We start from the raw sequence: 25006 nt of genomic DNA, 5'->3' as shown, positions 1-25006 counted from the left end.
ATTTCTCCACAGATTACAACAGTTTTTTGGAATCTTGTGATCATTTGATTGTTGGTGAACCCTTTTGGTTACTCTTCCTTCTTGAAGGGTCATTAGTTTTGCTGATCTGCATCTTTTTTCCCCAATGCAACGTTCTCGTACACTTGATCGTTCCCCTTAATAAGATCCAGTACCCCCGTGAGGCGAACAAAGAGTTATTGTCCAACGCGTACAACCCCTTTAACACGTTTGTTTTTCTTTAACATTGGAGTCAAAAATGTGAATAATGAGTATAATTGAGGAATGTGAAGAACACCTCCATGAACCCTGAGAATAACGCTGCGCTGTTTACATGTTAATAAATTCTTGATAATTAGTTGCATATGCCCAGCTTGTTCTGATTGTGTTCCTATTATGACACTCCCTGGAAACTCGTATTTAATTGTTGCTACTGAGTGGTGTGATGTAGACCGGTAGCACGTCGTAAATCAGTTTCAGAACCTCCTAGAACAATGTGGGTAAAGCTTGTGCATTTCCACTGTTTATTCCGAACGTGTGACCGGTAGCTCGCCGGACATCTGTATTATATAAAATTCTTAAAGTTTCCAGAAATGTTTTATTTCTGTGCGCTGACCTTAGTGTTACAGCATTGCCAAAACATTTTACGTACAGATAATGTATGTCAAACATACTGTATAACACGATGGATGCAGGAAGTTGAGGAGGAGAAAAATTATTTATTATTCATTATTTATATAGGTCCTACATGTTCTTAATACATTGTGCATTGTAATAACCCCTTTTTATATAGCAGTGTGGCTACAGAAATCTCCGGTGATCAGCTGCTATGGCAGGCAGAAAGCACCTGCTATCCCCTGTAACAGCTGCATGAAAACTGTAGTATAAAGTTAACCGGTCAAATGAATGATGGTCAACCAGACCAAGAGCCATTGTTTGTAGTGGATCTCTACTCATGCTCACTGGCATGAAGAACGTACGGCAGTGGGCAGAGGCAGCCTAGTTCTTTTAATGGGGGTTGACCGCTTTTTACTATTGATGACCTATCCTCAAGAAAGGTCATCGATATCAGATCAGCTGGGGTCTGGCTCCTGGCACGTCTGCTGGACAGCTGTTTGAAGAGAAGGCAGTGCTCATATGAGAGCTGCTTTCTCTGTTCTGTTTACCTGCTCACTGCAGCAATTTCAGTGGAATTACAAGTATGGCGTCCCCATTGACATTTGTGGCACGGCTCTATAGTATTCACTTGAACAGATGGAGCTGTCCCATTAGATGTAAATGGGGACGCCATACTTGTGATTACACCTGCTCACCACTGCAATTGCTGCAGCGAGCAGCTAAACAGAGCAGAGAAGGCAGCGCTCGTATCAGCGCTGCCTTCTCTTCAAACAGTTGATTGGCAGGGGTGCCTGGAGTCGGACCCTGGCCGATCTGATATTGATGACCTATCCTGAGGATAAGTCATCAATAGTAAAAAGCAGACAACCCCTTTAATTTTGAGCAGGGCACCATACAGGCCCCATTCGTGTTGTACTGGAGTGGAGATATTTTTCCCATAGGAATACCAGATCTGATGGAAGATGCCACAAATAATTTTTCAGATTTAAAGAGAAAAATCTTCTGTAGACATTTGTATGACATTGATGGTTTACAGGTACAACAGAGCTCTAGGTCCTTCTATGGAGCTGTAATATGCCTGTATACATGTGCCCTAATAGAGGCGAATCCAAAAATGAAATATTGTCTCTATGTCCTTGGAGCTCAGCCATTTCCCTCTACTTCTCTCTGCCCTGTGTCTGGCTGTAAGACAACTGGCTGAAGAAGGAGCCTCAGCCCCATCCCATTTGATAAGAACCACCCCAGCGCGCTGTGGCCTCTTCCTAGGCCAGTGACTTCACGTTTATTGGTCACATGGCCTATGTGCAGCTCAGCCCCATTCAAGAAAATTGGTCAGGGCCACCAGACAATGTACGGCGCTGTGCTGGGTAGACCATTTCAAACAGTTGATTGGAGGGGGTGCCTTCCTCACCAATCTGATATTGATGACCTGTCCCGAGGATGGGTCATCTGTACTGTACTTCTGGAAACCCCTTTAATTTCCCATTGATTATATAGCACCAACATATTCGTCAGGGTTGTCGATTTTAGTTCCCATTTTACATCATTACAGCCTAATCCAAGTTGACGCATGTTTTAACCCATCAGTATGTGTTTGGAGTGTTGGAAGAAATTCTTCAAAAAATAACTCACACAAACACTAGGAGGACATATAAAATCCATGGAGATCTGGCCCCAGGTTCAAGCCCAAAACATCAGTGCCACCTGACAGTAGTTGTAACCTGTAAAGAGTTGGCCACCTTTTTTGCAACCCCTCTCCTCTCCCAGGCAAAGGGAAACATATGTACCTGCTACTTATTTGCTCCCTGTCCCTGAGTACCGTCTCCGTCATTCCACAGCTGCCTCTCTCTCTTATTGGCTGCAGCGGCGTCAAAGCGAATGTTGACAGCAGGCGATCCAAGAGAGCTGAGGCCAGGGAGCAAAGGAAATGGGACCTAATGGCAGTATCAGGAAACTATGCTTCTTTTTGCAGGTATGCTCAGGAGTGGTTTACCAAAACCCCCCAAAAGGTAGCAAGACTCTTACCAATCCAAAACCTTCTGCTGCTACGATCCCTGGTTTTCTCCACTTCTTGTTTTCCTGCTTAACCAATCACTGCAACTCTGTAGATGGTACCAGAGGTGTAACCTGAGGGAGCCAAAATACCCCTTGCTACATACGAAGGGCCATTATTGTGCATGGCACAAAGTGTTTTACATTGGGGTTCACATTGGGGTCAAGGGCTAAGGACTCTGATATAATTGAAAGTGACCCTTGATACTGATGTCCGATCTACTTGGGACCTGTTGGAAATCAACTAGTCCATCTCAATCAATGTATTGCCAACCTGTGCTATAGAGAAATGTATTATTTACGTGTTACTAAGAGCAGCCATTTTTATGACACTAGTCTTCCGAGCTGCTAAATGTATACGTCCATTCAAAGAGGTCTACGTGACCTCCAGATAATTTACTTGGGACCCCATAGTGTAGTACATGGAAATACAGCTGCCAGGTCCAGGTCCTTTTTGTTTGCATACCAAAAAAGCAATGGTTCGAAAGCTTAAGCTTGTCAATTAGTGAATAGCTCCAGGTGGCCCGCCATAGCCATGTTCTCCCCCCACCACCACCATTGTCAAAGCTGGTCTTGTAGTGTTAATCTTCTTAGTGACACTCCACACATGTGGAGTGGAGGTCCTAGCTGAGAAATACACAGGGCTAGATTTACAAGCTCTCGAAAACTTGCTTGATATCATGAAAGGCTTTGACATCTGGTGGTATCTGTGGTGCTGTGGATAGGGAATTAAGAGATCTCTCCACTAGTCAAGGTGAAAAGAAGGTTGCACACCCCAGTGGGTTTCTATAGGCTCAAAGAAAGCCGAGCTGTATTGACACATTACTCAATTTGACTAAAACATCCTTAAAATGTTCGAAGGGAAAAGCTGATGAAAGAAACTAATTCTGATCTACGTGAAAAGGTTGCTTGAATACTTTACTCCCTTTCATTCTGTTTTTGAAGGCCATGTAATAGAATCATATCTTAACACGGAGGCTGATAGAAAGACCTACAGGTCAATGCCCTTACCACCACATTGTTCTCCACACTGGTACAAATAACCATGTAAATTCTACTCAAATGACCCGTTTACCCAGACCATTTACCCGAGACAATGGAGAGGAATTTTTGGCTATTTCCACTGGAATGTTCATTAGCGCTGAGAAAGCTTTTAGCGGAGTCTTATAGTCCACCACGTATATCAGGTTTTCTGGTCTTTTGAGCAAGAAACTATGTTATAGGCAGCAATCCAGCAGAGGCTCAACTCAAATTAAATATGCACTAAATGTCTAAAATGGAATCACTCCTTAGGCTACTTTCACCGTTCAGAGCGGATCCGTCTGCATTATAGTTTAGAAAAAATTCTAAGTGTGAAAAGTTGCTCAGACAGATCCGTCCAGACTTTAAATCAAATAATTTTTATTGATCACTTATAGTGAACATTTTCTGTAATCCGTCCACATTACACTATATTACAGACCACAGTAATGTAAAATATCATATTACAACTACAAGTGTCAGACCAATGCACCACTGGACAACGTATATATTCCAGAATAGATCCGTCCAGACTTTACATTGAAAGTCAATGGGGGACGGATCCGTTTGAAAATTGAGCCATATTGTGTCAACTTCAAACGGATCTGTCCCCATTGACTTACATTGTAAGTCTGGACGGATCCGTTTGCTTCCGCACGGCCAGGCGGACACCTGAACGCTGCAAGCGCTACCACTCAGAATGCATTAGGGCAGTACGGATGCGTTCGGGGCCGCTTGTGAGAGCCTTCAAACGGAACTCACAAGCGGAGCCCCGAACGCAAGTGTGAAAGTAGCCTTACTTTGTAAATATATGTGTACATATCTTGTAATGATGACTAACCTCCAGCACTCCAGCTGTGGTAAAACGACGACTTCCAAGATGTACGCTTGCTTAGCTGTTGTCAGAACTCCATAGAAATAAATGGAGCATGCTGGGAGTCATAGTTTCACCACAGCTGAAGTGTCGGAGATTAGTCATCACTGTCCTATAGCCTACTCCAGAGCTGCACTCACTATTCTGCTGGAGTCACTGTGTACATACATTACTTATCCTGTACTGATCCTGAGTTACATCCTGAATTATACTCCAGAGCTGCACTCACTATTCTGCTGGTGGAGTCACCGTGTACATACATTACATTACTTATCCTGTACTGATCCTGAGTTACATCCTGTATTATACTCCAGAGCTGCACTCACTGTTCTGCTGGTGGAGTCACTGTGTACATACATTACATTACTTATCCTGTACTGATCCTGAGTTACATCCTGTATTATACTCCAGAGCTGCACTCACTGTTCTGCTGGTGGAGTCCTCAGGATAGGTCATCAATATCAGATTGGCACCCCCTCCAATGAGCTGTATGAAGAGGCTGCTGCACTCCATGAGCGCTGCAACCTCTTCCTAGGCCATGTGAGGCCACGTTCATCATTCACGTGGTTTAGGTGCAGCTCAGTCCCATTCAAGTGAATGAGGCTGAGCTGCAATACCATACAATGGACGGCACCATGGTTGGTGAGCTGTGAGGAGACTGCTGTGCTCACCAGAGCTCTGGTCAGTGCCTTGGCTTCCTCAAACAGCTCATCAGCAGGGTGCTGGGAATGGACCCCCGCCAATCTGATATTGATGACCTATCCTGAGCTTAGGCCGTCAATATGAAAATCCCAGAGAAACCCTTTAATCCATCTTAAATGTCTATTACTACTTTTGTCAAGAATGGTGTTCAGGGATGGACATCCCCTTTAATGACAGGAATGTGTTTCCTGACTCTTTGTACCAATTTTTTAAATGTTGAACATTAAAGATGACTCGATGGTTTTTCATCATTCACTATTACTAATAACTTGGTTTTATACTTTTTAATGCAGGCCTCCGAAACATTGTTCCGCATGGGCGTGACCAGAGGTTATTTGAAGCCTATTAGACATGGAGAGGTAAGTGTGTTCAGAATGACGATGATCTGTATTTAACTTCAGTTGCTCGGTTACACTTATTAATGGGCATATGAAACGGGAACGTACATCTGCTCCTCACAAGTTGCATTCGTGAGGTGTCTAGCCTAAAGAATTACCCCCACCCTTCAGCAAAAAGATAGACCGTCAATATTAGAGGGAATCTGTCACCACATACCTGGTGATGAACTCTTCTTACATGATGTGCGCTGGTCATTACATTCTAATGGTCTGTGCTGCTTTCCAGAGGAAGTGGCAACGCAGGGAGCCAGTGGCTATCTGCTCCGCCATAGCTTTTAGCCGAATCGGCATCCTGAAGATGTGGATCCAGTAAGAAAGTGACACTTGCTCGGGGATCAGGGTGGGCCCCCTTCCCCTCTGGGCCTGGTTGCGGTTGTATCCCCTGTGACCAAGATCATTGCGCCACTGGAGGGGGGACTGGGAAGCATCGGAACGTGAGTGGTGGGGGATCGGTACGGATTTTATCACTTATTTTATTATTTTATACCAATCATGTTTTTTTTAAATTATAGGCTGGACAACCCTTTTAATTCCACCCTCTTCATGTTTTTTTGCTCCCCATGCCAAATTTCTATAGTAGTTGTATTTTATTTTTTTCATATACTTTTCAGATAGTAAGTCATTGGCGCTGATCCACAAAAACGACTTTTCCTCCATCTGCTCCATCCGCTGACAATAAGCTAGCCTTATTTGCTGCCAGTCTAATGGCTGCCTCTGTAGTGCCACAGTGTTGATACTGTTCCCCACGACTTTGCTGCCTTTGATCTTATACATTCTACAGAATATTAATGAGAGTCCATAAGTATAGCACCCCCCCCCCCGGGCTGGCGATACAATCTTATCTGGGCTGTTTACACACGGATTACACTACCTGCCGCTGAGGCTCTGACATTGGAGCGCCTACGGATGGTGCCAAGAATCAATTATATCAGCCAGGTTGGCAAAGCCTCCCGTATAGCTTCCTCTCTAACCACAAAGGGAGGATTATGCGAAGCATCGTGAAAACGGAATTGTTTGATGGTGACTGCAGGATTCACATGAAAGAGACAGTGTTTAGTGATACCAGGACAATGCCACTTGAGATCCACTGTCTGTGGGAGACCTAATTATTGAAATGATACCGCCTTTAATAACAGCATGTGACCGGGCAGGAATTCTGAAGGCTACGGTACTAGGCTTTTCTCTAGTCAGATCTTAGTATTCCGTTTTATTTAACCCCAATGTCTCTTAATGGTTCTCTGGTGTTATATTATTATAGCTCATTGTAGACAGTTATACTTTGCACCTCAATTCATGACCGTTTTCTAAATATCTGCTTGCTTTAAGTGAGTGAGCACCTTCTTGTTTACTTTCAGAGGCAGCAAACCTGTACATGTCTAGTCCTGGACACAACAGGATCCAGTCTAGACAACGCTCCGTCAGCCGCGCACATCTCTCTGCAGGTTTGCTGCAATGTATCAGAGCATTGTCCAGACCGGATACAATAGTATCCGCGGCTCAGCTGAGAGCAGGACTAGCTATGGACGGGGTGACTGCCTCTGAATGGAACCAAGAGTGGTCTTCTTCACGGGCTGTCAGCGGAGGTCTTAAAAATGGCAGGAACTGAAACACAAAGTAGCACATTTAACAAAGCCCCTAGCTGGCGGTGGTTCTGCCGAAGTTATGAAGAGGCGCCGGCCTCTACATAACTTCGGCGGATCCTGGTCCGGTTCTAAATGTAAGACAGCTTCTGAGCTGAACCAGGCGTAGAAAATGGCGAATGAGACGGCCCACCCACGCGTCACTAGCTGTTGCGCCGCAATCTGCAACTGAAATTTGCCTAATAGAGGCGTATTCCTGGATCATAAACGACCCCTAAAGTATGTTATAAGGTTGTGGAATTTTTCATTTAGATCATGAATAACTTTTATTCATATAGTGATTTTTTTATTCTTATTATTATATTATTAGTAGTATTATTATTTTTTAAACATTCATCATCAGAAGAAAGGACGGATGGGTAGAGGACAGTTCTACAGTAGAGTTTCTAGATGGGAGAGTGCATGACACGGATTCCAAGGAGAGCATCCATGTGTCATGTCATCCCCCTCGGGCCGCAGACTAGGAATAATATAATTGTTCCCAGGGTATTTTCTTGATAAATACTAGTGTATATACCTGGCGTTGCCAGAACGTACATCTAGAGAAGTATTTTCTAATGCAATCTTTTACCTATAAATACTCATTATTGTCTTCGGCACAATTAGAGAGGAAAATAAATCATCCACCATTGTTAAATTATTTATGTTTTTTTTAAATCTCCCATATACGCATTAGTGTATTGTTGGCCGAATGCGGTATTCTCGGCGTGTGTATAGGGAGCTCCTGAGTGACCCTGAAATATAATAGACTCCACTGACCCATAGGAACGTGGCAGGACAACTTGGGTCAGCACATTCACATTCTCTGACCACAACTGCGGTATTCCCCAGGGCCTTCCTCTGCCCAAGTAGAGGCACTTTCCAAGAAGCGGTCTGGAACCATTCGCAGTGCTTCCGGCGACACCTCCTGGAAATGCCGAACCTACTCGGAAATAGCCAAGTGCTAGTCCCTTACAGAATGAATGAAGCAGCGGGGGTGCATACTCGGCCTGCTGCTCCATCTGGATGGGGACCTATGACCCCCGTTTTTGGGATCTGTGGGGGTCCTTCTGGTCAGACCTCCAAAAATCAGTTAGTTATCCCCTATCCTGTGGATAGGGAATACCTTTCATACTTGGCACAACCTCTTTAAGGGTTCTCCTCAGACACAACAGTCTGAAGCAAAGCCGCAGCTGTTGGTGATGAATACAACAAGGGGGTGGTTCACCACCCAACAGGACGTCAGGGTCTACAGCTCTAGTGTGGCCTGCTGACCAGACCCAACCCCACTCTCGCAGACCAGGCCTGTTTGCTCCTGCAGTTCTCTGTCAGTACCATTTGGCCTGTCACAGTTCTAATTAAAATTAATTAATTAATAACACTTTTAAAAAAACTATACTCCCCTCCCCTGGTATTTCCATTGCTCCCATGCCTGATCCATCCTGGCCTTTGTACAACGTGGCCTCCTTTGATGACTTCATGAAAGAAGTGAGCCGGCAAAGGGAGACACAGAAGGAGGTGAGTAGTTGGTAAATTTGAGACATTCGAACATCTGAAATCCACCCAGGACCCCCCATTTAGGGTCAGGGCTAACATAATGTCCTTCCATTTTCAGCCCAGACAGACAGAATTTGCCAGGACTGTCTCTGAAAATTAGGGGCAGTCTCTGCGGATTCGGAACTGTCGATAACCATGGATTTGGGCAGTATTTGCCTCTGTATATACTCCTGCCGATACTTGTGAAATCGCTGTGCAAATTATGCGCAGCAATTCTGCTCCGTTATAGGAGAGACCATTCTATAAACATGAGGGGAAGGGGTCACATAATATTACAGGTGACCCCCGACCCGTTCACAGCATGCGGCCAGTCACAGGACACCTCTCCCATATTGTCTGCCCTTCACCCTGTTTGAATCCAGACTTTTCTGTGTTAAATTTGGCCCCAGGACGTGGAGCGTAGATGGGTTTTCTGTGAGAATAACCAGAAGGGCCGGAAGGCTCGGAGGCCTGAGACCGCAATGTTTTTTTTGGAGGGGAACGCTCTCCAGTGAAAGGTTTCTGAGCCATAGGAAAGCAGAGATGTAATCCCTTCAGGATAGCTTTTTATTATTAATAATCAGCTCGGGTTTTCGGGACACAGGTACTTGCGTGCAGATGTGTGTTTTCCCTCGGTCTGCGTTTATGTAATGCATTCTCCAGCCTGCGCTGTCGCGTTTCAATGGCTTATTCTCTTTCCAAAAATATAAAATGGAAGCTATAGTTCTCTAGCGGCTGAAACTCTACGACTACCAGCATGCCCTGAAACCGTAGGTGCACTGGGAGACCACCGAACAGATTATGCTATATACTCTGCCTGGAATACACGTAATATTACAAGGGGGTGTCCATGATTGGAAAGGCAGGGCTGTTTTTTTTTTTTTTTTTGCTAAAACAGCGCCACACTTGTCCACAGGTTGTCCTGGATATTGCATTTCAGCTCTATTGAAGTGAATGAGGCTAAGCTGCAATACCGCACCCAACCTGTGGTCAGGTCTGGCGCTGTTTTTGGAACAAAGCAACCATGATTTGGTAATTTTGGACAACCCAAATGACATCTATTTAAAAAAAAGAAATCACCATAATTTTAGTTGAAAGGTTCCAACACTTCAGCAAACAGGGCTCTCCTCGAAGTCCAAAACCTTAGCAAAAGGGCCAAATAATCCAACATTTTAGCAAAAAAATAAAAAAAATATGGTGTACTAGGACTGGGATCCAAACAAAAGCCACAAGGCTTTGTCAAAAGGGTGCTTCAAAAGCTGAACGGTGGAGTAAAAGGGGTCCAAGACTTTGGCAAAAGGGTTCTTGAAAGGCTGAACGTGAAGTTAGAGGGGTCCAAGATATTCGCAAAAGGGTCCAATGCCTAGAACTGAAATTAAAGTTGTCCTAAACTTGGCAAATAGCCTATTCACCATATAATAAAAAGTTCTGTAGCTTTCTAATATACTTTCTATGCAATTCTCTGCTTGCTGTCAGTAAATGGCTGAGATTTTCCATTCACAGACAGCTAGGAATGATAAGGTTGTCAGGATAGCTGTGATGCCTGGGGTCAGGTGCAGTACTTTGCGGAGCTCTGGGCTGCATGTCTTGGATCTGTTGCTGTATTCGGCTTCATTGCTAGGATACTTGTAATATTATTGCTGTCTCTCTGCAATACGCTGAAAAGCAAAAATGTTTTCCTCGTTACATGTAATAATTATGGCTTCTTTGGCAGATGCCGTAATCTCCTCTCCTGTCTTCATGGCACCTTCCTCAGACCTTTGCTTATTTGCACCATTGCATAGCAACATGAGGGATAGAGCGCTTTACTCCTTTGGAGGCTAATTCCAGTTGGAGCCGTAAAGTCCCAAAACGTAGAAATACATTGCATTACTTATCCTGTACTGATCCTGAGTTACATCTTGTATTGTACTCCAGAGCTGCACTCACTATTCTGCTGGTGCAGTCACTGTGTACATACATTACATTACTTATCCTGTACTGATCCTGAGTTACATCCTGTATTATACTCCAGAGCTGCACTCACTATTCTGCTGGTGCAGTCACTGTGTATATACATTACATTACTTATCCTGTACTGATCCTGAGTTACATCCTGTATTATACTGCAGAGCTGCACTCACTATTCTGCTGGTGCAGTCACTGTGTATATACATTACATTACTTATCCTGTACTGATCCTGAGTTACATCCTGTATTATACTCCAGAGCTTCACTCACTATTCTGCTGGTGCAGTCACTGTGTACATACATTACATTACTTATCCTGTACTGATCCTGAGGTACATCCTGTATTATACTCCAGAGCTGCACTCACTATTCTGCTGGTGGAGTCACTGTGTACATACATTACATTACTTATCCTGTACTGATCCTGAGTTACATCCTGTATTATACTCCAGAGCTGCACTCACTATTCTGCTGGTGGAGTCACTGTGTACATACATTACATTACTTATCCTGTACTGATCCTGAGTTACATCCTGTATTATACTCCAGAGCTGCACTCACTATTCTGCTGGTGCAGTCACTGTGTATATACATTACATTACTTATCCTGTACTGATCCTGAGGTACATCCTGTATTATACTCCAGAGCTGCACTCACTATTCTGCTGGTGGAGTCACTGTGTGCATACATTACATTACTTATCCTGTACTGATCCTGAGGTACATCCTGTATTATACTCCAGAGCTGCACTCGCTATTCTGCTGGTGGAGTCACTGTGTACATACATTACATTACTTATCCTGTACTGATCCTGAGTTACATCCTGTATTATACTCCAGAGCTGCACTCACTATTCTGCTGGTGAAGTCAGTGTGTACATACATTACTTATCCTGTACTTATCCTGAGTTACATCCTGTATTATACTCCAGAGCTGCACTCACTATTCTGTGTGGTGAAGTCACTGTGTACATACATTACATTACTTATCCTGTACTGATCCTGAGTTACATCCTGTATTATACTCCAGAGCTGCACTCACTATTCTGCTGGTGCAGTCACTGTGTACATACATTACATTACTTATCCTGTACTGATCCTGAGTTACATCCTGTATTATACTCCAGAGCTGCACTCACTATTCTGCTGGTGCAGTCACTGTGTACATACATTACATTACTTATCCTGTACTGATCCTGAGTTACATCCTGTATTATGCTCCAGAGCTGCACTCACTATTCTGCTGGTGCAGTCACTGTGTACATACATTACATTACTTATCCTGTACTGATCCTGAGTTACATCCTGTATTATACTCCAGAGCTGCACTCACTATTCTGCTGGTGCAGTCACTGTGTACATACATTACTTATCCTGTACTGATCCTGAGTTACATCCTGTATTATACTCCAGAGCTGCACTCACTATTCTGCTGGTGCAGTCACTGTGTACATACATTACATTACTTATCCTGTACTGATCCTGAGTTACATCTTGTATTATACTCCAGAGCTGCACTCACTATTCTGCTGGTGGAGTCACTGTGTACATACATTACATTACTTATCCTGTACTGATCCTGAGTTACATCTTGTATTATACTCCAGAGCTGCACTCACTATTCTGCTGGTGGAGTCACTGTGTACATACATTACTTATCCTGTACTGATCCTGAGGTACATCCTGTATTTATTTTATTAAAATTAAAACATAACAAATAAATAAATGCAGAAATCACACCAAAACATAACACAAAACCCAAACCAAATATAGGCTTCCTTCACACTGGCGTTTTGGTTTCCGTTTCTGAGATCCGTTCAGGGCTCTCACACGCGGTCCAAAACGGATCAGTTTTGCCCTAATGCATTCTGAATGGAAAAGGATCCGCTCAGAATGCATCAGTTTGCCTCCATTCCGTCTCCATTCCGCTCTGGAGGCCGCTTGCAGCGTTTTGGTGTTCGTCTGATAAAACGGAGCCAAACTGATCCGTCCTGACACACAATGTAAGTTAATTGGGACGGATCTGTTTTCTCTGACACAATCTGGCACAATAGAAAACGGATCCGTCCTCCGTCGACTTTCAATGGTGTTCAAGACTGATCCGTCTTGGCTATGTTAAAGATAATACAAACAGATCCGTTCTGAACGGATGCAGACGGTTGTATTATCTGAACGGATCCGTCTGTGCAGATCCATGACTGATCCGCACCAAACGTTAATGTGAAAGTAGCCTTACAGACATAATGCTCCTCAGCACGGTACAGACAACACCGGTCCAGCCCAACACTCACTCCCCCATAGAACACCCACCATATACAGTATTTACAATAGTTATATTTCAATATCAATGTGCTAACCTTCCTGATCCTGTTGCACCTACCTGCACACAGCAAAATACAACAAAATACAGAAATCTTGTAAAACAAACTTACAAAAATCCCACACACCAACACCCCAATGCAACCTGCATACTTCTTTTAATTTTTTTTATTCTTACTTTTTTCTTTTTACTTTTTTTTTTTTTTTGGCCCTAAGCTGGTCCCGCATCCCATGCTCCCAGCACATGATAACAGACGTCCATGAACCAGCCCAGGATTTTCTCATATACTCCAAAAGTCCCCAATGTCCTATGGAACCCTAGAACCCTCCCCCCATTTACCCACCACCCAACCTAACACTACACCCAACAACTCAAATTATAAAAGATTTTCATCACTATACAACATATACATACCAATATATACAAATGTACATACAAATATGCATATAGACATATAAACTAAAATACATGGCAGATCACCCATACCACCCACAGTAAGGCTTTTCAGCCACACACAACCATTAAAGCCCAAGTTTGGCGCCTGCAAGCCCTATGTCCTCATACAGCCACCAAAACAAAAATCTAGAGTGTCAGCATCAGCCCACCACCAGGAAGGGAGACAACAGGCTAGGGTACCCTAAGGCAAAACCCCTCCAGAGGAGAGAGGCTCTACCTGCCCCCAACCTCTCATACTCCAGAGAGAGCGCACCTTCACCAAGTCTCCAAGAATGTTCCTAACCACCCCATCCACGGGGAGGATTTTGCGCTGCATCGAGACTAAACATCGTGCATGCCATGTGTAGTACCTGACCACTGAGCTGACTAGGAATAAAGTGCAGCGGTACCTACCACCCAGGTGTCTGAATGTTCCATAGGCCCATTCCGTACAGGAAAGAGTGACCAGCCTAGGCCAGCCGATGGAGGTCCCCACCCTGGTGTAAACGTCTGTGTTAAAGGGACAATGAAGCAGGAAGTGGCACACCACGCACTCCTCTCGGGGACACCCCCTGTCCTCAGAGCTACTAAACTTCAGATTGTCCCTCACTCACAGTTTCCCATGGAAGCATTGCCAAGTCAACTCAAAGGGATCCTAATGGAATTCAAAAACCGTTACCCGACCCCCAGGAGTTTCCTTGACTGAGTCCTGATTCCCCACATCCCCAGACCCCACCGACATAATACCTTCAGAACCAGGGCAGCATAAGCCGGGAGATGCCCATGTGGTGTGCGGAGATCCTTCACTTGCCCCCCTGTCTTCCATTCCTGGAAGAAAGGCCAAAACCATACCAGACAGGAGAATACCCACGGAGGAGCCCTCTTTTTCCAGAGGCTTGCGAGATTAATCTTAATAAAGGTGTTCACCAGGAACACCACAGGGTTGACCATATCCAACCCTCCTAGTCTCCTCGTACGGTAAGTAACCTCCCTCCTGACAAGGTTCAGTCTATTTCCCTATAACATCCAGAAGAACAGACTGTAGACCCGAGTCCAGAAAGGTTCTGGCAAGACGCACACACTTCCCAGATATAACAGCAAAGGGATCAGGTAGGTTTTGATAATGTTCACCCTTTCCCTGGGGGTCAAAGACCAATCCTTCCACTGGTCCACCCTCTGAGCGGCAATCTTAAAGGAGTTGTCCAAGTTATATTTGTTGATGACCTATCCCCAGACGATCAGCTGTTTGAAGAGAAGGCGTGCGCGGTGTCAGCGCTGCCTCCTCTTCACTGTTTACCTTCTAGCCGTTGCATTTGCAGTGGTGAGCAGGTGTAATTACACCCAAGCCTTCCTATTGAAATGAATGGGACTGCTTGGGTGTAATTACACCTGCTCACCACTGCAGATGCAACGGCTAAAAGGTAAACAGTGAAGAGGAGGCAGCCCTGACACGCGCACGCCTTCTCTTCAAACAGCTGATCGGAGGGGGTGCCGGGTGTCGGACCCCCGCTGATCTGATATTGATGACCTATCCTGAGGATAGGTCATCAATAAATATAGAAACATAGAATGTGTCGGCAGATAAGAACCATTGGCCCATCTAGTCTGCCCAATATACTAAATACTATGGATTGCCCCTGGCTATAGCCCCCTATGGATATACTTCCTGATATTACTTTTAATCCTTTGCCCCTCTAATTTAAAACTATTTCCTCTTGTAGCAGTTTTTCTTATTTTAAATATTCTCTCCTCCTTTACCTTGTTGATTCCCTTTATGTATTTAGCAGTTTCTATCATATCCCCTCTGTCTCGTCTTTCTTCCAAGCTATACATGTTAAGGTCCTTTAATCTTACCTGGTAAGTTTTATCCTGCAATCCATGTACCAGTTTAGTAGCTCTTCTCTGAACTCTCTCCAAAGTATCAATATCCTTCTGGAGATATGGTCTCCAGTACTGAGCACAATACTCCAAATGAGGTCTCACTAGTGCTCTGTAGAGCGGCATGAGTACCTATATATAGGTATAACTTGGACAACCCCTTTAAGCCTGCTGTCCCAATTTTGATGGGGGTAATCTTCCTGGCCAAATTCAATGCTGAGGACTTTTGTAGACTCCTGAGACTCTGAAAGGGTGTCCGGGAGATCAAAACCAGGATCTCCACCTCCCATCCTCACACTTATCCCGATTGATCTTGGACTCAGATGACTCGTGAGTAGTGTTCTACCTCCGACAGCACCCACTCTGCCTCTGCTCTTGAAGACGCAGATAGTTACGTCATCAGCATACGCCACCACCCTCAGTGTGGTCTCCGGAGCTGCCTGGTCCATCCAGACACCCGCCAACGGTCCATGATCAACCCTTCCAAGGAAGGGATCAATCGTGAACACGTACAATAGCAGGATCAAAGGACAACCCTTGTGAACCCCAGATCCCACCTCAAAAGGGCGGCCAATCCAACCGTTCACAAGTGGGAAATTCTCCTCCTGCATGCAAGGTCTTAAGCCAATCAACAAACCCTGTCTCTCTCTAACCCCCTGGCAGGCCATATCTTAGAAGGACAAACTAGAGGTACTCTCAACGTGATCAAACGATTTTGCCTGATCCAAGGACCGCATGTACCCCTTCTAGTGACCTTACCTGCCCTGCTCCATGGCCTCCCGGACACTGAGCACAGTACTAAAAGTACTGCTGCCTGGAACAGAGCAATGCTGGGCCCCAGAAAGGAGCTGGGGAGCAAACTTCACCAACCGATTAAATCAGGCATGCTCAACCTGCAGCCCTCCAGCTGTTGCAAAACTACAACTCCCAGCATGTCCGAACAGAAAACAGCTCTCAGCTTACAGCAGGGCATTGTGGGAGTTGTAGTTTTACAACAGCTGGAGGGCCGCAGGTTGAGCATGCCTGGATTAAATAGCTCCTTCGCGGAAGTGGCTCATGACCCGGGAGCCGTAGGTGGAAATGGACTCCCAGGCCCTCAGTACGCCCCAGCCTTCCTCCTCAAGATCTGCTTCACCTCCATGAACGCTCCTCCATACAGGCCAAACGCTGGCTCCTCCTGTCCCCTGATGGCTTGCCGCTGGGAACAGGAGCCTGGGGCTTGCTTTCCTCGCTCATGCCTGAGAACCCACTCCGTCCCTGGGGAGAAGAGAGCCGGCCTCAGGTGGATAGATTTTTCCTCCAAGCCATTCAGGAGCACCAGCACACACAGCCACAGGTGACCACACCAACAGGTAATTGCAGCTCAGGGACAACTGGACCATAGCTGCACTCACTATTCTGCTGGTGGAGACTTTGTATGCCTACAATACATTGTTATTAGAGACTACACTGGGGAGAGAGACCTGAAAATTCACAGAAAAAGTCCACCCCGTGAGAGTAGATGATTACAGAATGCCTTTGGATTGTTTAGGGCTAGAAAAACGTGGCTTCCAGAAACGGTACCATCCTTCTCCATGGAATGTGCCTGGTGTTGCCTCTCGGCTCCATTGAAGTAAATGAGGCTGAGCTGCAATGCCACACACAACCTGTGGACAAGTGTGGCACTGTTTTTGGATTTACTGACCCCGGTCAACCACTTTTAAGTATTATTCTTGTCTGAGGCATTTACAGCCGTAGATATCGTCGTAGATGTTCTAAGAAAAGTAATAGATTCTTGTCTGAATAGAACGTTAAAAAGAAAATAATTATTTATTAATAACTTTTTGTATATAAAAACAGATCAGCTGCCCAGACATTCACTGGATCCGGTTGAGAGGGTAGAGCGCAGTGTCATTGGGGTATAGAGCAGATGCGTTGCCCAGTGGTGTCTTAACTGCTTGTGTGCCTAGAATGACCTAAGTGCACACCTATGGATGCTATACTGTAAACCATGGAGGGACTGGAAGGAGGTGTTATGCTCCACTTGAATGCAGTCAGCACTGGGACCGTCACAAAAAATATCTACAGGGCAATCAGTGGATGTAGTGATCTATCCACTCATGACCGACGTGCCTGTAGAGTTAGACATACAGTGTTCAGTGAAACCCTACAGTGGGTAACTGCAGTAAGACTTAGGCTACTTTCACACTCGCGTTTTGGGCGGATCCGTTATGGATCTGCAAAACCGGATCCGTTACAATAATACAACTGCATGCATCCGTCATTAACGAATCTGTTTCTTTTGTCTATAACATAGTCAAGACTGATCCGTCATGAACTCCATTGAGAGTTAATGGGAGATGGATCAGTTTTCTATTATGCCAGATTGTGTCAGAGAAAACGGATCCGTCCCCATTTACTTACATTGTGTGCCAGGACGGATCCGTTTGGCTCCGTTTCGTCAAGCGGACATCAAAACACTGAAGGCAGCGTTTTAGTGTCCACCTCCACAGCGGAATGGAGACTGAACTGATTCATTCTGAGCGGATCTTTTTCCATTCAGAATGCATTAGGGCAAAACTGATCCGTTTTGGACCGCTTGTGAGAGCCCTGAACAGATCTCACAAACGGAAAGCCAAAACGCGAGTGTGAAAGTAGCCTTAACTGTATATCGGAAAACTGTGTCGGCTGCAACTGATGTTGTGCCACAGTGCCGATTACCGCACACCATTAGTTGTGGCCGGCACTGAACCACTTTATAACACCAACTCCTAGTACAAGGCTCCTGATGACGAGCGGTGCGGTACCTGCCACAGAAACACGTTGAGCATGTTTGGGGAGAGGTGGTCAAGCCCATGTTTGGTTGTCTACCTGATCAGATCATATACTCAGCTGGGTCCACAACACTGCAGAGAGGTCTCTTCTGCAGTGCCTTGCTGGCTCTCCTGCAAACGGTCATGGCTGACAGATACTGCATGAGGGCAATTTGATATTACAAAACCATACTTACCTGGGTGTTAGCACTGCAGAGAGGTGGCTCCGGCGGTGCTCTTGGTGGCTTCACAGTAGGGTTTCCCACACTGTGTGTCTGAATCTACAGGCACATTGGTCATGAGTGGATAGATCACTACATCCTCGGAGTCCCCAATGTTGCTACATTACAGTGGAGGATAATACCTCCTTCCAGTCCCTCCATTAATTTTAGTTGGTGTGCCCCGACCCAATCGGGGTTAGATGCTTGATTGGAACTATAGAAACCCAACGAGTGGGCTGTGGTGAGATGGTAATACCCTGCAGCCATGACCACTCTTCTTGCTTTTTAGAATTGTTGCATGGTTGCCCTCGTAATCCAAAAATTCCCCAAAATGTTGAGATATTTTGGTTACTGATAATCCGGTCCCAAGCACCTAGGGCACCAAAAACTTCTGGATCTGGAGGGGGTTCACATTTCTCAGGCAGTAATAGCTACAAAGAAGAAGGGCGAGTTTCTCATATGTGAAGGAGAGTCGAATGTTCACAGGAAAACTAGATTAATACCTGCTGTTCAGTGTTACGTGTCAAATATCGCACTGCCCGGATTCCATCTCCTCGTGTGCCGCTTTATACGAGGGAGTTGTAAAACTATTTCAGAAATGCTTATTAGTTCACGTAATCAGCATAAAGACCTTTCAAAGCGCCGACCTTGAAATTAGGGGCATAAAACACGAGCTATGCCAGCGAAATAACACAACTCTCTGAGATCCGGCCAAAGCGAGAGTTCTGCACGACGCCTCCTGAATTAATATTGATGTCCATGCTCAATTATCACGGTTCTGCACCCAATTTGTAGCATTCCTGGATCACTACACATCCTCCGGATTTTGCTTCTATTGAGGCGTAATTAGGTTCGAAAATATTTACTCAGCTTGAAGTGGGGGCCAGTTGAAGGAACATTTTGTGTTGGGCCACGTTCTCACTTTTCATCCATAGCATCTTGTGGAGCACGTATCTAGACTTGTCCCTCGTTCAGGATTAGATAAAATACACATTTTTTTTCCCCAATTAGTTGAATGAGGGTGAGCACCAAGGCTGCATTTTGTAGGACGAGACGGGACTTTTCAAGTGTGATAAAGTTGCTTGAAGTTGTCTTTTTTGTTAAAAGTTGTATAAGTTCTCCACTTTGGATAGACCCTTGTTTGAAGGGTCCTCTGATGATAAGCTGCTTTGACCCCCAATCATCAGCCATAAACTTTGTGAGAAGCAACTGTTTAAATTCCCTGCATCACACCAGAGGTGAAAGTATAACACAATTCTTATTGAAATCAATGGACTGTCTGTGTAATACATGGACCTACTGGGTCCTCCAGAAAGAGAGATGCTCTTTGTAGCCTCCTTCCATAATGGAACATTTTTACTTATACTGACCTGTTAGCACTTTGGTGGGCTTAGTGTACTTGGCTGTAGCAAAGACATCTACCAATGTGTCTCATTGTGTCAGTATCTCAAACCCCTTCAACCCATAATTGTCTAATAGGATATTTGAAAATAGGTTTTCAACACGTCCGCCCACCATCTACAGCAACGTCTTTTGGTGTCTCCCTAGTAGGAACGTCTAATGCATAGCCTCAGTCGGAAAACGCTCTGATGCCAGCTGTTAAACCTGTTATTTGTGCAGACTGTGATTGTGGTATGATTGAAGGGTCTTCCCACCCCCCTACAAGCAGATCACAGAGTTTTCTTATGACCCACTTAGAGACTTTGGGAGCCATCTGCAGTCAGCCTTTGGGACCTGCAAAGGGCCTTAGGCCTGTCTGTTCAGTGATCCTTCTGTTAGGGTAACACTAGTATGCCCTAACATCAGCTTTTGGCATAGCGACATAGAGTTTCAAATCAAGTTGTTCTATAAAAATATATAAATAATGTAGGGAAAAATTAAAAAGCAAAAAAAATAATATTTAATATAAAAAAAATCTGATTGTGCAGACAATAAATTTAAGAAAAACACATAAGTATCCACATGACCATTATAGCTAAAGGATTCTTTTATCAGCCTATTTGGAAAGCCAATCCCAAAAATCGCTTTTTTTATATTTGCACAACAAAAAAATTACATAAATTATACCATAAGGTATATTTACCTCCAAACAGAACCAACAAATAATACATTTCTCCCACACTAAAGCAAGGCTGCAAACAGCCACATCAATAAAAAATACAAAAGTTATGGTGGCTGAAATACAGAGAAGCAAAAACAAAAGAAAAAGTCAGTCGTTAAAGGGGTTTGCTGGTTTGCATCAACATCCTTTAACATAATCATTTATGAAGGTGACTGTAATTTTGTTACTCCTATTTTCCGTTCTGGGCTGTTGTCACATGACCATGTCCATGTAGCTCTTATTTCCTGTGATATTATGGGCGGAGCAGTGATAGGGGACTGTGTATGTAACTAGTTAGGAGGGAGGAGCTATAAACTAGCTGGGTGGTGTTGGGGGCGGTGCTGGAGGTGTGGCAGATTAAGGAGAAGTGCATCATGGGTTTGGTTGGATACAGCAACAGGAAGTGCTAGATACTGGATGGAAACAAACCAGAAGAATTGGTTTATATGGTGAAAACGGGTCAAGAGAGACCAGACTGAAAAATAAAAAGCATGAGGAAGATGTCCCTGAAGTAAGCGGCTACATGAACATACATGTTAAAGACCTTAGTAATCCAGGAAAACCCCTTTAAGGCCCTTACAGGCCTGGTTGTTAAGGGTTAATGTGAAATCAAACTTGAGTTTATGTTTAATTTAAATGCAATGATTTCTGGACGCAGTACAAGTTCTAATGTAGTGTGTCGTGTGTGCAAAAACCATGTCTGTTCCCATATTAGTGTGGGAAATCATCCCCTCCAATTTCATAATGTTATTTTTGGCCAATATCTTCTGTGACATCTGTGCAAGGCTGATATCATTTTTTTGTCATCACAAGCTCTGGACAGTTAATTAATGGTATAAACATACAGTATTAGTCTCTATTCATTTTTTTGGAGGTACGAGATTTTCAACACAATACTTATGATTGGGCTATATGGAAGTTAAAGGCACAAGGTCTTTATTGACCTCCAGTAATTCACTTTATTATTGACCAAACAGCTTTCCTTTTCACCTCCCCAATAACTATGCATACTTGACTTGGCCAACCATAAATTGGGAGAGGAAAGAAACCTGCTGCCAAACACTTCTGCGGGGGCTTATTTCCTTTAAGAACAAAAAATTGGGCATGTTCAAATACCTTTCTTCCGACATCTGCCATTAGGAAAGTCAGGATTCCTCCATACTTGTTAGATGGTCAGCAATCCATCCAACATTCACCTAATGTGTATGGCCAGATTCAGACATATCAACAGATGAAGTGAACATGAAGCAAAATATTGAACCTCAGGATAGGTCATCAATATGTGATGTGTGGAGTCTAACACCCGTCACCAATCAGTTGTGTGAAGTGGCCAGGAGTCAGACCTCCAGCAATCAGATATTGATGATCTGTCTTGAGAATAGGCTATCAGTAGCTAAGTTCCAGAAAAAGTCCATGGATTTGTCTTTAATCTTTCATACTTCAAACCTGCGGTTGAGTGCTTCTCAAATTAAAGCCGTAAGATAGGGGATGAACATTCATATTATTGGAGACAGGGACAGTACCAGATTGTAGACTCCTCTAGCACCACATACTGTATCTCGGTGAGCTCAATATTTGGTTGGATTCTAATTCAACCTGCCTGTTCACAGTTTCCCCTCTAACAGTAAACATCACCAGACTTTTGGGTTGTCCCTGTAGATATGAAGATGTCAACCTGTTTGCTCGAAGGTGTCCACACAATGAATAATATGTTTTAAGCTTGGACAGTAGACCATTTAAATGTGTTGTCCAGGTTCAGAGCTAAACCTGGACATATCCCGATTTTCACCCAGGCAGGCCTCCTGATATGAGCACTGGAGCATTTCATGCTCCGGTGCTCTCCCTTGCCCTGTGTTGTTTTGCCCAGGACAAGGGTTATTTGTTTACATTTTTTACAGTGCTAGATGGAGGCTTGCGCCTAGCAGTGTTGCCGGTGATGTCACCGGCACTCATGGGTGGGCTTTAGTGCTGCCCTAGCCATTTTACATGCTAGGGCAGCGCTAAAGCCTGCCTATTAGTGCCGGTGACATCACCGGGCTCACTGTTAGGTGGAAGCCTCCACCTAGCTTTACCCATAGAGAGCCTGGTACTTCAGCTCATATCAGGGGGGCTGTCTGGGTGAAAATAGGGATAAAAGGGCCTGTCCGGGACATGCTTCATGGTCTCGAATTATAGACAAAAGTTGGTGGAGATATTTAATTCTATGAAGATGGGATTTCAGATCTGGTTTCGTTAACCCTATTGCCTGTTTATTAGCTGAAAAAATGCGGCACAACTGATTGCTCATTTACCATAGATCGGGTATTTAGGAGTGCGTGAAAGTACCTGTAGACATCAAGCCTGCCACCCTAATCAGACAACAGACATCTATTGTCTACTGGGGACTCTAAGCTACATAATCATGCACCACCATAGGTAAAAGTACTTTCCATGAAATAGTTCTATTAATATTATGGCCGATATGGGTGGTGGAGTGATCAAAAAATTCTGAAGGGTTGTAGCATGCCCACCACCAGGGAAGGTGTGATCTATAGCCTGCTGACTGTATCTAAGGACAATTTAAATCCTCCAAAAATATATGTCTAACCCCATATACTTTGCTCATTGTTGCGCACTGTGCAGATAATCAGACAAATATACAAGAGCTAACTGTGAGCGTCAGCTGTCTTTAGAGAGTTGTCTGGGACATCTGATGCTGCACTCTATCCATCTGCTGGTCGCAGTGACAAAGATGGCTTTATTACAGAGGCTTCAATAGTTCTGCTGTCTCGGATTGCCACCACATCTCTAGTTTCCTCCTCCTCCTCAAAAACTTGAACTTTCATCCTTTCCTCATCACTGTAATGTCACCGCAAATAAATACTGTGGGAAGGTTGATTTGGCTAGCACAGCTTTATAATGGGGCAGAAGTAATAACAAAAAAAAATGAAGAAAAAATTTCAATTTGTGAGAAAAACTTCTTAGAGAAAATTGCATTTTTTTGCTTGTCATATGAAAATTCTACATACAGTGAGGAACAGAAGTATTTGAACACCCTGCGATTTTGCAAGTTCTCCCACTTAGAAATCATGGAGGGGTCTGACATTCACATTGTAGGTGCATTCCCACTCTGAGAGACAGAATAAAAAAAAAATAATAAATAAATAAAAAAATCTGGAAATCACATTGTTTGATTTTTAAAGAATGTATTTGTCTTGCACTGCTGAACATAAGTATTTGAACACCTGAGAAAATCAGTGTTAATATTTGGTACAGAAGCCTTTGTTTGCAATTCCAGAGGTCAGACATTTCCTGTAGTTCTTGACCAGGTTTGCACACACTGCAGCAGGGATTTTGGCCCACTCCTCCACACAGATCTCCTCTAGATCTGTCAGGTTTCGGGGCTGTCGCTGAGCAACACAGAGTTTCAGCTCCCTCCAAAGATGTTCTATTGGATTTAGGTCTGGAGACTGGCTAGGCCACTCTAGAACCTTGATATGCTTCTTACGGAGCCACTCCTTGGTTTACCTGGCTGTGTGCTTCGGGTCGTTGTCATGTTGGAAGACCCAGCCACGACCCATCTTCAATGCTGAGGAAAGGAGGTTGTTGCTCAAAATCTCAAAATAAATGTCCCATTCATCCTCTCCTTAATACAGTGCAGTCGTCCTGTCCCCTTTGCAGAAAAGCACCCCCAAAGCATGATGTTACCACCCCTATGCTCCCATGCTTCACAGTAGGGATGGTGTTCTTGGGATGAAACTCATCCTTCTTTTCCATTTCATCCACCATGACGGCCCACATTGAGATTGACCCTTGACCTCTGTAGGGGCAGGAACACATAGAGAGTTTAAGAACCCCCCACCCCTCCACCTCCTCAGTGCTTTACAATTACCCGAAAGGTGGAACAAAAGTAAAAGGATATTGATTCATACCCTTAAACTCCTAAATAATTATCTGCATGTATATGCAACTTATATCCAAAAAATCCTTTTTTTTTTTTTTTTTTGGGGGAAGGGGAATAGTATGGGCCGTCATGGTGGATTCAAGGAAACGGAATTACCGGTAAGTCTAATTGCGGTTTTTCCATTTCATCCACCATCACGGCCCACATTGAGACATATCAGATAACTAAATGGGTGGGGATATCGCCTGTAGAACCTTCCGGCCGAAAAGAGCTTCATTCGCGTCCGGAAGATTAAGACGATAGTGTCTTACAAAAGTATTAGTGCTAGACCAGGTTGCGGCTTTACAGATCTGGTCCAGCGAGACCCCTCCTTTCTCGGCCCAAGAAGAGGCAGTGGCCCTAGTAGAATGGGCTTTAACATTACCAGGACTGGGTTTGTTCTGGATCTTGTAGCAGCATTCAATAGTGGATTTGATCCATCTGGCTATGGAAGACCTGGCTAACTTCTTTCCTTTATTTTTTCCTGAAAACTGAATAAGAAGATTGTCATCCACCCTGAAATCTCTGGTAGAATCCAGGTAATGGATAACTATGTCCCTAACATCCAGGA

General features: G+C 44.2%; 1 protein-coding gene across 1 annotated transcript in view; it reads left to right on the top strand.

The window, feature by feature from the left end:
- TMEM135 (transmembrane protein 135) overlaps positions 1–25006 on the top strand; it is a 349453-nt gene that overhangs the window by 200627 nt on the left and 123820 nt on the right. Inside the window, exon 5 of the mRNA XM_044286249.1 lies at positions 5557–5622. Within this exon, the coding sequence (XP_044142184.1) occupies positions 5557–5622 (66 nt within the window). The remainder of the gene's footprint in view (positions 1–5556; positions 5623–25006) is intronic.

The sequence above is a fragment of the Bufo gargarizans genome, chromosome 3, assembly GCF_014858855.1.
Source record: "Bufo gargarizans isolate SCDJY-AF-19 chromosome 3, ASM1485885v1, whole genome shotgun sequence".
Classification (NCBI taxonomy): domain Eukaryota; kingdom Metazoa; phylum Chordata; class Amphibia; order Anura; family Bufonidae; genus Bufo; species Bufo gargarizans.
The sequence above is the reverse complement of the archived record's forward strand: the minus strand, read 5'-3'. Positions and strand labels throughout refer to the sequence as shown.